The following is a 16,013-nucleotide window of genomic DNA, read 5'->3' as shown; positions in this document are numbered from 1 at the left end:
GATTACAGACGAATGTCTGAAGATGATCCGTAAAAAAGATTTATTCTACCATACGTTTATAAAAACAAAGAACCGGGACGATTCTGTAGCCTTTAAAAAGTACCGAAACTTTGTGACAAAGTTCTTACGCTATACCAAAAAAAGGTACTTCGAACATGTGTTTTCTGAGGCTTCCTCCCGGCGTGATGTCATGTGGCGGGAATTGAATAAACTTTTGCACCCACTTACGACGACTTTGAAATGACGACGACTTTGAATTGACAGTAGATAATAAACCGCTCAAGGGTCAAGAACTGGCAACCAAGTTTAATCACTATTTAACGAATCTTATGCAATGCTCCCACAATGAAAGCGCTATGAGCTTCCTAAAGGATTCTAACCCCCACGGAGCCTTTTTTTCTCCGGTAACGCCTCAGGAAATATGGTCGATTTTCTTGTCACTAAAAAATAGCGAGGCCATAGACATCGATAGGCCTCAGCTTCGTCCTCTTAAGTTTGTACTGGACCTTCTTGTATCGCCGCTTAGCCATATATATAACTTATGCCTTACTACTGGTGTTTTTCCAAAAAAGATGCAGCAAGCTAAGGTCACGCTACTGTTTAAATCCGGGGACAAAATCAATTTTTCCAATTATAGACCGGTTTCTGTACTTCCAGTTATTTTAAAAGGCTAGAAAAAGTAATCGCGAACCACCTTGTGTCCTTCTGTGACAAACACTCTATTATATCATCAAAACAGTTCGGTTTTCGTAAACATATGTCAACGAATTAGCTTTACTAACGAAAAAAGAATTAATAATCCAGGGATTTGAAGAAAAGATGGTAACTTTAGTTATATTTATAGACTTTTTCAAAGGATTTGATAGAATTAGTCATTTAAAATTGCTTTAAAAATTACAACATTATGGATTCCGGGAGCTTTACTATTTTGCAATCTTATTTAAGTAACCGGCAACAGGTCATAGCAATGAAGGAACACAACTCTTCTTCACAAGAAGTAAGGGCTGGAGTTCCGCAAGGCAGTCTTCTAGGGCCAATCCTGATCAATATTTATATGAATGATGTCGAAATTACTGACATTGCACATTTTATTATTTACGCAGATGATACCAGCATTTTCTTTCAATCGTGTGGCACTACTCAGCTTTTGCATTTAGCAAATATAAACCTCCAAAAGCTTCACAAATGGACTAAAGCAAACTCGTTAAAACTAAATACTAAGAAAACTAAAGCGGTGTTATTTTCGCCAGCTCAAAGATCTGTTGACAGAAACCTCAGTTTGTACATCGGATCTGAAAAGATTTGTATGGTTATTGAATAAAAACATTAGGCATTGTTTTTAATGAGCATTTAAAATGGGATGCCCATGTCGATCACGTCTGCACTAATTTATCTCGAGCGTGTTGGGTGCTTTGTAGGTTACGACATGTGGTTACATCAAATATTAAACTTATTCTTTATCATGCTATACTCACAGCTCACATAAATTACTGCAGCCTCGTATGGTTAACCAGTTCCGCAAAAAAATATTAATAAGCTGCATTTATTTCAGAAAAAGGCCATTCGACATATCAGCAACTGTACCATATGACTCTCACACCAACGAACTATTTCTGCAGTATAATTTGCTTCCTGTCCAATGTATCTACAAGTTTAATCTTCTAACAAAGTATAAAAATAGCTTGCAACACAACGGTGCAGCATATCTAAGCCTATGTAGCTTAAGAAAACCGTTGGACGTACCGTACGAAATTAGGGGAAGGAGTACATAGTTCGTGCCGTTTTCAAGAACGAATTATGGCAATGATAAGTTGCAATCCCGAACTGCCCGCCTTTTAAATAACCTAACCGAGAGTGGCATAGCTATAAATACAATTTCTAAGTGAGACTTAAAGGAGCCATGAAGAGAAAACAAACGTTTGTTTTATTCGAAAGATTAGGTGTTTCATAGTACCCCAAGCGCTTTCCCGGAAGCAAATGATGCTTTATTCACTGAGAAATAAGGCAATTTAAGCCAAAATTTTAAATCTCCCACTAAAATTGCATATTTGGTGACGTGAACAATGGCGTCATACGAACCGGTCCATGAAACAGATACTTAGTATGTCGACTCAATATAGCACCCACACGCGGGAGTCAGACAGGAACCGAAACTCGTGCCGAAACCGAGACGGCGGCCATTTTAAAAATACTAGTAAAACCAAGTGCACCCGCAGCCCTAGCCATGGAATCGCCTGATCCGGAGACCAAAACTCTCGCCGAGGAGCTAGGGCTTGCATTTAACAACCTCACATCACTTGAACGCTCAATGCTTCTAAGTGCACGAGCGGCAGGAGTTGTGGGATACGCGGTGGACGGGAAAGCGACCATTCCGCGATAGCCACAACAGACGAACGCCTTGCCGTCGGCACCGCTGCCTCGTCAGCCCCGTCGCGACGGACGAATACAGTCTGGTACGTATGTGCCGTATTTGTATTACGGTTAATAATAGTTCAATTTCAGTAGCAGTATCGCTTATGCCAGTTGGCCGGTGTCGTGTCGCGAGCTCTCTGCTCCGACCAGAAAGATACGAGCGTCAATGCGCGGTGTGTACGGCATTTTTTCCCCCAAGGTCAGAGTGCTTTGACGGCGATATGACGAAGTTGGCGACGAGCGCCAGCATGTCCCAGGAGTGAGATAACGTAAGGGTCCCTGCCGTAATCACTTCGTCGGAAATGAAGCGAGCACACTCGTACTTCCTTTCGCTCCCTTTCTCCTCCGTTTGCAAAGTTCATAAAACGTAGCCACTTGCTTCGCCGCGGTTCGTCGTTTGGCAGCACATGAAAGGAGATCTCTTCACCGGCGGGGATGTCGCACTCCCTCGACGATTTGCCCGTACTACATGGGCATTTGAAATCGCAGCAACGAAATTTCATTGTAAAGTACTCGAACAAACTGGAGTTTTCAGTGGTTGTAAACTAGAAACGAGCTCGTAACGACAGCAGCAAGCCAACACCACTCGAAACTTATGCGACGACTGGCACTATCTCGTCGCTTCTTGCTGTTCCTTACTCCCCTCTTTTATATTTTTACCTTTGCTGGTTGGCGATATGACGGCCAACCTCCTGTCAAGGGATTAAGATACCAAGCAAGGTCGCCGCTGTACGTGCTGGAACGGTTCGTTGGCCCCTAAGAGCCTCGAACCCTAAAATTTGTCTGCGCGACGGCGAGATGTCGAGCTCGGCCGGCGGTTGTTTCGTACGTATTGGCGCACACGCTTGCGTGTTCGTTCGGAACTTCAACCGTTTCCTCCACCGTTCTTTGTCATAAAAAGAATGTGCAGTATGTTTCACGGGCATATAGCTCGCTATGCAAACTGTAAGCCCTGCCTAACATGCGTTTGCTTTTGCCGGCCTCCGCCAATCGCAGAGCATTCTCGAGTGACATCATAGGTTCTGTTGCGGAAAATGAGCTGGTGGGTCGCATGGTCATTTCCTTTTTTCCTAATTATGTAGGTTATTTGAGCGAAGTTTGCGTTATAAGTGGTGTCGTTATGGTTCTAACGAGGCAACCTTTCGAATGAACCAAACTTGTGCTTTATCTTCATGGCTCCTTTAAGGAAACGTTTACTGCTGAACATAGAACATTTTTAACTGACAAGTTTGTCTCTGATAAGCGTTGTCTCTCGTGGCAACCTTGGTTTAGCCAAAATTACTTGTAATATTTTTCAAGCGTTTTATTGGCATTGTCTTCATTCCCTGCAAACTTTAGCATCTAAAAAGTACCGTACAGTAATTTTTGCCAATATTGTGTGTATTTATTTATGTGGATACTTCTGCAGTGCAGATTTTGATGAGTGTATGTATACCTGTATATAACATGACTTTTTCTTCAAGTTTTGTCTTTTGCTTTTTTTGTGTCTACACAGGTTTCGTACATATCCAATATTTCTCTTTTTATGTACCTGTGTACCCTGTTTTGTTTTGTAACATTTATATGTATGTATGTACCTATGAGTGCCTATATGCGTGTATGTATATCATTTAATAAGTATATTTTACAAACTGTGAGCTATAGTGCGTATAATGCTTTCTTTTATGTTTGTATGTAATTCGACATTTATTTTCTTTGGATTATTTCCTGGGCGTATGCTTTAAACTCCTGTTTCTCCTGCCACGCCAACCGTAAGGTGCAAACACCTCGTCAAGCCGCAGTTTTGCAGCTTTTTGTATTTGTCCTCGCATTTCTACGTACGAAATGCTCAATAAAGTTGAAGTTGAAGTTGAAATTAGTTAGGTGAGTAAATGAGCTATTCTGAATCATTGGGACTGGTGTGTTGATTAATTTTGATTACAAGAATTAGCGGGTCAGTAAAGGCGAATTCGACGGTCGGGCCAAACATGATATCTTTGGGGTCCTTGGCATTTGGAAATTTTGCAGCGTTCTCCTTCTCGACCAATCAGGAAATTTTGTCACGCACAAAGTAGCCACAAGGTTATGTGAAGACCGCCTGAATACTATAAAAGGTCTTTCTTTATGCCCGTATTGCGCTGTTATGTTGTTGCTATATTAAAATTGACATCTCGGACTAAAGTTAATAACTAATTGCCTAATGCATATTGTATATTCATCAAAGAGTTTTCAAAACGTGTGTATATATGAGGGGAGACAGTTGGAAAGAAACTAAACTGCAAGAAAAAAAGGGAGGGACGATCAACTAGTTTGATGCAAGAGCCGCCCGATAGCATTCTTCTGTACCTTCTCTTTGTGTTACCGTTCTGCAGCCTCCCACAGGTGTAGCATCTCAACCGCCGAACACAGCCCCCTCTAAGCTGAGGAAGCGGCGATAGCACGTGCGCTTAGCCAAAGCGGCGTCAAAACTCTCATAACAGACCCTGAGCAGGCGTGGCCCAACTTTGCCAACGGTAGATTGCATGTTACAACACTTCCAATGATCAATCAGAGACCACCCACGAGACCAGTCACGATTGTATGGGCGCCAGCTCATACTGGCATCCACGGCAAACAAGATCACCAACCTCGTGGTTCGAGATTTGACTCGCTTAGCCGGCGCTGATGAAGCCCGGCCCGAGTGCATGCATCCTGCAGTCACAGACCAAGAAGTTACGCAGCACTCTGGCCTCTTCCATAGAACGTACTCCTCCCCGCACAAATCGCTACCGATTAACCAGGAAACATTACTCCGCACCCTGTGGGCATACACCTTCCCACACAACGCCAGACTTCACCTCTTTGACGGGACACAACTCTCTCCATTGCGTTGCTTCTGTGGAGAGCCTGGGAACCTCATACACACAGGAGGCGGCTGCGACTAGTGTGCCGTAGATCCATCCAACCTTCATGTTTCCATAGAGAATTGGGAGAAAGCCATGGCCATCTGCGGCATGGAAGATCAGTTGTTCTTGATGGAAACGGCTGTCGATTCGGCCCTTTCGAATGAGGACGCCTCTCTTTTAAACATTGCCTCGATTGAATTAAACTTCATTCTCTCTCTCTCTCTCTCTCTACAAGTGATCATTACTGGTGCTTGTGACTTCACTTGGCTATCATCTTTCCTAGAGCCCAATCGCTGTCACCAGTCGCTGAAGGGCCATCAGCAAGTTCCTATCTCCAGTGGTTCCCTATCCAATGTCGTGCTATACCCGCCGTCCAATGAGTCTTTAGAGCCATTCTTTCTTTCTAACAGCTCTGTTAGCAGATAAAATATGAGCAGTAGGAAATTTAGCTAAATGCCACCAGCCACGCTTGGCAGTCGGCGCCACATACTCGTCACACTACCAGAGAAAACATTTTGCGGGTACAGTTAAAGGAGCTCTTCTACACCTTAAACTCGCCGCGGTGGCTCAGTGGCTAAGGCGTAGCGCTGATGAGCACACAGACGCGGTTTAGATTCCCGGTCGCGGCGGCCGCTTTTCTGATGCAAGCGAAAAGCGAAAACGTCCGTGTGTCCGAAATGTCGTCGCACGTAAAGATCCCCAGGTGGTCAAAATTAATCTGGAGCCCTCCACTATGGCGCGACTTGTCGTCGGCGTTGCGACGGCGCATTAAACCCAACAGTAAATAAATAAATAAATATAACTAGGTAAATAAATAAATAAATAAAAACCAGTAAATAAATAAATAAACACTTTCGAAAACGCTTTCAATCTTCTTCGCATCTGGAAGTACTGCGAAAACTATAGCTATTGCCAGCACAGAGCATTGCTCGTCACTGCGGATACACCTTCCGTTTCTGCTTCGCTTTTGTGGCTTTTTTTAGATGGCTATCAAATGCGTTCTATTAGGAGCCATGAAGAGAAAACACAAGTTTGGTTCATTCAAAAGATTGTCTCGTTAGAATCATACTGACACCACTTTTAACGTAAACGTCGCTCAAATAAGCTACATAATTAGGAAAAACGGGAATGGTCATGCGGCCCACCAGCTCATTTCCCGCAACAGAACCTATGATGTCACATGAGCTAAGCTCTGCGATTGGCGGAGGCTGACAGAAGCAGACGCAAATTAAGTAGAGCTTATAAACTAGACGAACGAGCGATTTGCGCTTAAATTTAGGGCACATTCTTTACAAAGCAATAAGAATGATGGGACAAACAGTGGAAGTTACGAACGCACATGTAAACATAGAAGTACTGATGCGTTCTGCTGTTCGTACTGCGCACAGCATGCTTGGTTCAGCTGCACAGCACTACGGGGCTTGGGGTTGTCTCAGACGACACTGACCGATTGACGCAAGCAACGGTGTCTTACGTGACCCCATTTGTCGAGCGAGCACTGTTTCAGGGAACGAATATTTTCTCCCAGAGCAAAAACAAGCCAGGTTTAAATGCGGGCAAAAACAAACCAAACGCTTGCCATGGCATGGTGGCGCCATCTAGGTTACGGAACGTAAAGGAACGCGGGAACAAACCAACACCGCTGTACAGGGTGGATACAACCTTTGAACGGTCCCGTGCCGCCGCAATTGGGCCAACGGGCTCAACGCGTTATTCTTTTCATTTCCCACGAGACCTAGCAACGCGAAACAGACAATACGATTCAAACTTCTTCAGTAAACCGCGTTGCGGCGATAATTTTAGCCCGGTTTTGACACAATGACTTGCTTCGGCGGCGAGCGAGCAACCGAAAATGGCGGCGCCAGCGTATACGTGTCTCTACCCTGTACGGCGGATGCGTGAATGAAGGAACTCTAGGCTGCAGAGCGGTCGGTTCCTGTGATGTCATTTGGGACCACGAAAACGCACGATTGACCGGGAAAATCAAAATTATAACCAAAATTGTTTAATTTCTCAGTGAATAAAGCACCGTTTGTATCCGGAGAAGCGCTGGGGGCACTATAAAACACATAATCTTTCGAATAAAACCAACTTGCATTTTCTCTTAATGGCTCCTTTAAGGAAAGCCGGCAAACAGCCGCTACACCACTGTAATGACGTCATTCAGCGGTCGAAGAACGCGAAGACCAGGAAGGAGAGAAAAATATTTTGAGCAAGTTTCTAGGTTATCTGACGAGGAGAGAACAGTAATTTTTGGCTGAGGCACATTGCGACCCCATAGTATAATGCGTTGGTTGACTACTTTCTGCAAGCACTCAAGATTTAGACAAAAGTTGAAAAACGTGTTGCAGGGTCGCTTTAGTTTGGCGAAGACAAAATATTTGGACAAAGAAACCTTCATTATGAATTTGTTGTTATGCCGATTTGATAAGGAAGCGAAAAATGAGCACAAAAAATTAACAGAAAAAAAACACGCCTGCTTTTTTTTTTCTTCGAACCCGTTTGAACCCTTTTGAACCGGTTCGAACGGGTTCGAACCGGTTCGAACCGGAACGGAATGGGGCTCTGGAACTGAACCCGAACCGAACCCGAAAGGCTTAAACCCGAACCCGAACCGAACCCGAAAAAATTCCGGTTCGACACCCTGGTCTCTACCCGTTTGCTCGGTTCTGTAAACGTCTTTTGTGGCAGTCAGACAACTGAGAGTTGCCATAGGCCGGTTTGTTTACATTAGGCAAAGTGGTATTATATCTTCATGGCCCATTGATACGCGTGTAAGTTGCCTGTGCTTGGACACAGCCTTGTTGCCCCGCAAAATTAGAAGGGGGATTTGTAGCGGTGATTTATACTGGGGCAATCAAGTTCGCAGTGTTTGCCATTGCCAGGAAGCTGACTGCTTCAGTTGCCGTGCCGGTCACTGACATTTTTGGAAGAATTTCTTTTTGCAGCATACGTAAAGCAGGTCGCTCTAAAAATTGGTCGCCATCAAGCCCGGCGAGAGTGGATGTCCAGCAAAGATGCTGTAAACCACTACAAATTTTGGATGTACAGGAGTGTGCGAAAACGTTTCTCATCGTCTCGCCGGGCTTGTTGGTTGCGCACGGCTAGCGTCACTAGATATCGGCACTCTTCGCTCCTATTGTTCTGTGCGCCGTCAGGACCAGTTCCTAGTTCGCACTTCGCGACATTTGTCTACACTGCGACGGTTCATTGACGCCATCATTTGTTGTTAATGCATTTTAGTCGCTCAACTCTTGTAGGCTTACCTTGCCCTCTCTGCTCTTCGTTCGGAATACGAATCAAAGATGACGCGTGTAACAGCATTTCAGCAGCAGAAGTGTGTCCAAAGATGCCCCTTTGCTGTATCTTCGGCAGTGTTGTTAACAAACGACCCGGTCAAAATTAACGGCGAGGCCGTAGATGCGGCAATCTGGCAACACTGATCAACGCCAAAAATCAAAATGGCTGCCGTTGCTGGCTTGCGTGCCTCAGTGGTGGTCTATCCACTGACACTGCGCTCGGATTCTCTGGCGGCAAACGCACGGTCCTGCCTATAGCCTGGCGCATGCGCTCTACGTCTTGCATGGACAAGAACTGCTCTATTTAATGACAGTAGTCCTGTCTAGCGTTAGAAGATAGTCTGCAAATATAATCTTTACCAGGAACACTTGGGGGGGTGTCGTTGTATACAGGCTGAAATTCAAAACAGCGCAAAAAGACGGGACAAGGAAACGACGACACGAGGCGCTGACCAGCAACTGGTTGGTTTATTGCGCGGCTTGCGAAATATACCGAAGAAAGGGAGGCCGTCATTTTGCGCTGTTTTGAATTTCAGTATGCACCAACTAGCCCAAACCACCGTTCTAACGCAGTGTATACAGGCGCCTTATCGTTCGTAATGCAGTATCGATGGTTGTTTTGTGATTTGCTTAATCAAATTCTGAGCTCTATGCTGCATGCCTGATTAGCCTGACGCATGCGCTCGGTGTCTTAAGCATTGGCGTTTTTGCCCACGGAGATGAAACCGTTGGGGGTGGAGGTAGACAGCTCTGCTGCAAAATGCCGCTTTCAAACGTTCTAGGGCTATATCAGGAAAGCCGTTTGGTTCAAGGTGTCTCAAGTGATTCTTTTTCGTTTGAGACAGAGAGCATTGACTCCACAAAAATGAGTTGTCTGTCCCATTACCACTGGGAGGGTGTTACGGTAGCTTAGAAAATACATCTTGCCTGACTTACCTCGCCGATATCAACGCCAGCAATGACCTCAGCTATTACGGGCTGCGCGTCCTTTTCCAGCGATTGGAATCCGGGCAGGGCCGGGGCAAACCGAAACTCCATGTGTGCGGCATGCGAGGTTAGGTCCTGCAGACTAGCGTTGACTAGGCAAGGTAGCGGGGTGTCTGCTGCTCCGTCGGGGCAGCCGAGAGAAGCAGTCAGGGCTTTCGAGGGTTCCAGTTCGCCCTGCATGCCCAATGGTGCCGCTTGTGGGTATTTTTACGGACTGGTTTAGCGTACTTTTACGTCTTCATGCACGATATAGACAAGGGAGAGCGCAGCTATCAGATAGAGCAACAATGACGGTTAGCGAAAGCAGATTTGAACAGAATTCCTTGGATTGTGGGTGCATGGAATGTGAACCCCTCGTGACTGGCAGACGTATCCATTCAACGCTTGTTTCCTATTAAACAAATCCTATTATTTCCCCAATAGCAACAAAATCATCGTGAACTTCGCAGACAATGTGAGTGTACTATAATTAAATGGGTTATGCTTTTAAGCAATCATTACGGTAAATTTCTAAAAGAACAAAAATGGCGCTACTTGCGATGCTCCGATTTATCCCGAGAAAGCAGGCTACCGGTATTAGTGACATGAATCTGGCCGAACTATGTCAAACTGGATCGCTAGACGTTAGACGCCGCTGTAGGATGCCAAACCGCGGAAGCGGGCTTAAGTGAACGACATGTCCTTGCAGGAGGACGTTCTCTAAATGTTTGAGAGGCCAAAGTGGTGCAAAACGTGAGCTCACCGTGTTCAGAGGCCAGAGCGAGCCAGGCACGGGCCCCTCCAGTATTGCTCGCCTGCAGCTGATGTTGAGGCGCTGAACCGCCTGGGTCAGCATGTAGGCCCCCGAGCCGCTTCCCACGAGCGCGATTCCATCCGGGCGGGCACCGAAGGCGGCCGCGTTGGTGACCGACCAGTTCAGGGCGGCCTTAGCGTCTTCCTTCGCGACGTCCTGTACTGGCATACTCCCCGCGTGTAGAAATCCCAGCACGCCGAGTCGCAGGTTCGGAGACATCACGACCACACCGGCTGTTTAGAGACGATGGTAGTGGAGGTAAGCACATGAAACACAGCTTTGTCTAACTGGGAAGAGGTAGGCTTGAGAACATCGTTAAGCTCCATTCCAGCAACGAAGTACCTTTTTAGTAGAAGGAATGTGTGAACCATTAAACGAAAATTTTGCGCTACAGGGACGTGTCATGGGTGGCAGTGACGTCACGTGGGCCAGTACTATACCTTACTGTTCAGAATGGTAACTGCGCACCAGAATTCGAGTGATGCGAGCAAACGGAACTAGAGGCCCCACCCCCATTTAGACAGTCATTTATCTTAGCGATGGTCTAGGTCGGCATCTGAAAACCGCAGAAAGATATTGGGATGTTGCAGAAAAGTGGCCCCAAAATGGCTACGGGCCGCCATTGCTTCTGCGGCACTTGTTTTCTTTATTGTCTTCATTATGTATCTTCGAAGTTTCCGATAAAATTGGTCTACTGTTATCGGGACGAGACAATTTAAAGAACCAAACTTGTATTTTGTCTTCATGGGCCCTTTTATACTTGGAATTAAAAGCGTAAACAAAATGGCAGCATCTCCACTCCGTGGATGATGGCGAGGGTGCGGAGTACGGGCACTCGAAATGACATCCAAGTTGCGCCCCGAGTGACATCCGATTTGCGCACCGACCGTCAGTCGATTTGAGCCATGATCTGCACCTTGATTATTCTCTAAATGAAAATGCAACTCACGGCTCAAATCGAATTTCGCTTGATTTTCGCTTGATGGTGGTGTGCGCACGGATGGACGCGGGCGGGCTTGATGGGGAGGTCCTAAGGTACTCCACACCTAATATTGGCCTCGTGCCTGCGCCCTTCACCGCTCCCCCACCTGCCGCTCTCGCTGTTTACTTCTTGTCTCGGAAATGCTATGCAGGTTTCCTAATTCAATCCGATTTTCCCGCTTTCGCAATACAGCTGTCGTATCTGTTGTGATGTTCTGTTACTGGTGGGCATGGTGCTCGCCCCCCGAGCATGAGGTTCGAATGGAAGCCCTTTTTGTATCTTGTGGTTAAAATATTTCAACACGGTATTTTGTTTGCGACCCCAAAACATTACGCGCGCGTCTTTTTTTAATTGAAAGAGCACTGTTGGCATGAATTATGTGTTTATATCTTTGCTCAAATATTCCTAATAGCTTTTTGCTGAAAAAGGGTGAAAGATATTGGGTATAACAAGACTTGGCACTTGTGAAAATTTTATCTAAATTGATTTTTCGGTTACGATTTTCTTTAGGTTTTGGACGGGCAGCTGAATAGACAGACGGACGAACGGACGGACATACCGAGAAACAGACAGACAGACAAACAGACCATGATTTACAGAATTGGTCCAACGTTAGCCCACGTCCCGGCGATCAACTCTTTCCCTTCTTGAACAACCTAAAGCCAGCTGTTCATCCCCATGTGTTTTATGTCTGCCTAATGTATAAATAGGCACGGACAGGTAAACGTGCTACGTAGTATCGCTGCCGTGAAGTCGCGTGACAGAGTCTCCGGGGCACGGTAGGACTATGTTGCCCACCTACGCCAGGATGCAGCGCAAGCGTGAAAAAACCTAATTGGATCCTATTTATTTATTTAATTATTTATTTCACGTTTTTCAGTGCACGAGGACGCGTGAGAAAAAGCCAGCTGATGACAGCTTGACGAGGTCCCCAACTCCTTTCACATGGGCAACATTAAGCCCAGTACATACAACGGCATTTTGTTGTCAACCACAGGCAAAAGAATATGTTGCCAATTTTCAACAAAAAAATACATAGGTACGCACGAATATGCCAAATACATATGTATGCAAAGGTAAAATCAACCTGGCGTTCATGCTAAAATTCACACGTATCCAGACGAAAGCTAGTAACGCAAGTGTAACAAACATATACACCTACATACAAATAACAGACACACCAATAGCATTCTTCATGCTTTTACATGGTTATCTTTCCTTGTTACAACGTCTACTCAAGACGTCCTTGCAAGCTAATTACAGCCAAGTTTCGAAGGGCTTCCCTATGGTTCCGGCACACATCTTTTTAGGCGAATGCCGCCTGTTAAAGAACAATTCTTTGTTTTGTAAACAGAAAACCGCCTTGCACGTGAAGTCGCGTGTTTATCGCGAGCGGCGAGAAATAAGGCGTCAAGTTCTAGACCAAGTGGGGCTACTTGGTATGACTGACCATTTCGAGAAAAAACAGCAAGAATGCAAGGAGGAGGAACTACGACACAGCAGTGAACTCACAAGTGAAGTTTATTGGAAAGCAACAATATATAACTCCCTCAGCAACCACGTCACCTCATATCTTGGCAACCCAGGGTAGTCAAATGTTAAGTCTCATGTTCAATCGCATGTTTCAAGACACTGCTGTAGTTGCCAAACACGAGGGAGGAATTGTACGGCAGAATATCGAAGTTTTTAAGATTAGAAGAAATGGCCACAAGTGCGTGAGTATTGCGTCGGTGTCGCGGACAGATAGGGAATTTGTTTTCTTCTCTGGTCGCGGTGCGCCATGGGTGCATAATATGCCGATGAACATGTGTATTTGTTCAACGATTTGACACGTCATTACCCTCGGTCGTCAAGATATGAGGCCACGTAGTGGGTCAGGGTGAATGCTGAATTTCAGTTGTTAGTTCAGCGATGTGTTGTCGTCGCTCCTTATGTCCTGTCTCCCTCGCGCTGTTTCTTTCGAAATGATCTACATCTGAAATTTGTATAGACAAATCTTTCACAAGATATTCTTCTGAATGAATGAGTTGTTTGTAAGACCAAAAGCAAAACGAAAAGCAAGCAAAGGTGGATGGTGGAACGACTCCCAAATAACGCAAAATAAAGCGCGCTTATTGCCTGAGAGAACGACGTTTGGTGTTGGTAGCTTTGAGCAACCGGCATCTTTTACATGGAGTTCATTCAGCAGGCGCATCTGCACACGATGCGAAAGCTGGACAATTCTATTCAGCGTCAAAAATTTTAAGCCGGCTACAGGGAAGTTTTGTATACGTAGTTTAATTACTGTACTGCCCCAAGAAATCCGACTGGTCAGCCGTGATAGCAAGAACATCGTTTATCGCTGTCATTGCAGTTTGCCTCGTGTCCGCCCAACAGCATGCTTGGCAAAGACGACGCAAACTGTCAATCTCGATCGAACGAGTCCCTGCCGAAGAATTGTTTGGCAAAGACTTGTTTCCAAAGGATTCTCAACAGTGTTCTGCCAGCTTTTGGTCAAGATTAATGTTCACAAAGAGCTGGAAAAACGCTGCTTGGAATCATTTAGAATATCGGTTAAAAGTAAACACATGCTCAGTTTCAACGCTGGAGGCGTGCAAATATTGGCTTGACGGCTGGGAATTTATCGTCGGCAGAAGAGGCCAAGAAAACAAAACTTTATTCAGTTTGAAAGAGCTATCCTTGGTAACTTACCCAGCCCTATTCCAGTCTCGAAAGTCGTCTTAATAAAACACAAGACATATTGTATAACTTTCAACTTTTGCGCAACACGGACGTTATATTGGCAGGAGAAACGTAATATAGGCCAGCATAAAAAACATGAATGCAAATGCATTCTCCGCATGATATAATTAGAGTGGTGCAATCATACGGGACTGGAGGGCATGTTACTATCGCCTAATCAATTTTCTTGGCGCTGGCTCATGCCGGCGGTCGCCATTCTCAAAAAGAAAATTCCGGGACGTCGTAGACAAATTGCGGGAAAGTGGCAGTGGTGTCGCCACTGTCTCATCTTTTCTTCCAATATTTCGACTCCGTGTGTGAATTTCGCGATAAAATTTGCATCATTGTTTCGGGACAAAACAGTCTACCGTGCATGCATTGTCATCAAGCCCTTGTGGATAAGTCGAATTCACCTTTTGCAGCCAGCTCGGACCAGTAGGTGTCGTTGTCGGAGCTCCTCTGAAACCAGTAGCTGGATGACGCTAAGACCAGGGTCCTGTTGGAGCCGGCCGCCCTGCTCCGGATCGGCGCCCACACGTTCATGTGCAGGCAGTCTTCGCTGCCCACCACTTTGCCGTTCACCCACTGGGCGCACGGAGGGCGAGACTCGTTGGCCATGGTGCGCCGCTTGACGGTACTGGGCACGGGCATCTGGAAGCGATTCTTTCCCGCTGTGCTTTCGGCGTATGGTATGCCCAGCCAGCGGTACACCTCCACGCCATGCACCGAGAACTTCTCGCCGACGAAATCACCGGATGTGGTGGACACCTGAGCCACGCCAGAGCAGCTAAATTTCGTTTCTGCTAAGATCAAAGCTGGGTCCTCAACATGCGCGACTGTTTGACATATTTGTGAAATTACCGCCGAATAAATCGGCACAGACAGGAAAAGGTGGTTCCTTTATTTAATGCACAAGAAACGAGTATAACAGGACGGAGTGATAAAGATGTGTTTTTTACACTGGATTTGTAAGCGCTTCTGTGTAACGGATTGCAGCACACTAAACGAGGTTCAGAACGCTGCAGCTCTACATACCAGATGAAGAACTGCTAGTTCGACATGAAGGTTTCCATGGTAAATTAATCTAATAATAAATACAGTGATGCGCGGGAAATGACATGAAACACACGAACGGCTGGAGGAAGATGTTATAGGCCTTGTGAGTTGTATTCCCGCACTCCTTGCTTCGTCCGTGGTGAGCCAATAGGCACTCAGGTGGCGAACGTTTTGTGGGGAATCCGTGTCAGATGACCAACTTAAATATTTTAACTTTTTCTTCCTTCAATCTAGCAGGTCTTTTGCAGGCTTCACTCAACGGGGAAGTTTTCTTAAATTATTCTTTTTCTCAAGCTTCCTTTTAATTGCCCAAGCTTCCCTTGAACGCTGCCCAAGACGTCATACCTCAAGTTATCTAAGCCATGTGGGACCCACAGGAGTTCCCTACAGATCCCTGACAAAGCTGCTTACATTGCAGGGTATCCAGATTGATATTTTTATGAGAACGAGAGAATTTAGGTGTGATGAAGCTGCGTGGCGCTATCAAACCCCTAATGGGGTGCGCTGTTAGAAGTGACTGCATGAAGGCCGAAAAAGACCGCCAGTGTACGAATTGCAATTCATTAAGATTTATTTTCCCAACGAAACCCATTCTACCATTCTAGAATCTCCCTCTGTATGGCTTGATTGCACAGAAATGCTACGGGCAGCAATCGCACCAAGAGAATATAAACAGACGGTATTTTGTCCACATCCAAAGTGGGCTCCGTTTATCTGAATCGACAGCCCTCAGTGGCTAAGCCATTTACTACTTGCGGGACGTGGCTAGTACAAGAAGTAAACACGGTTTGATCATGCTTACAAAGAATTGTAAGCAGAGTACAGTGATCTCCACCCTGTGTATGATGTGCGTGGTTACTCCCGTCGACTTTGCACGGAGAGGTGCAATGGCCATGCCC

The 16,013-nt window shown here is 45.7% G+C and overlaps 1 protein-coding gene across 1 annotated transcript in view; it reads right to left on the bottom strand.

The window, feature by feature from the left end:
* The window catches only part of LOC144159859 (uncharacterized), a 47,192-nt gene that overhangs the window by 19,754 nt on the left and 11,425 nt on the right, over positions 1-16,013 (bottom strand). The window contains exons 8-10 of the mRNA XM_077691522.1: positions 14,472-14,826; positions 10,305-10,588; positions 9,512-9,736 (exon numbers count right to left, since the gene is read on the bottom strand). Of these exons, the coding sequence (XP_077547648.1) occupies positions 9,512-9,736; positions 10,305-10,588; positions 14,472-14,826 (864 nt within the window). The remainder of the gene's footprint in view (positions 1-9,511; positions 9,737-10,304; positions 10,589-14,471; positions 14,827-16,013) is intronic.

Source organism: Haemaphysalis longicornis, unplaced genomic scaffold (assembly GCF_048455015.1).
Source record: "Haemaphysalis longicornis isolate Haplotype H1 unplaced genomic scaffold, Haemaphysalis longicornis Haplotype H1 scaffold_10, whole genome shotgun sequence".
Classification (NCBI taxonomy): domain Eukaryota; kingdom Metazoa; phylum Arthropoda; class Arachnida; order Ixodida; family Ixodidae; genus Haemaphysalis; species Haemaphysalis longicornis.
This window is presented reverse-complemented; position numbering and strand designations above follow the sequence as displayed.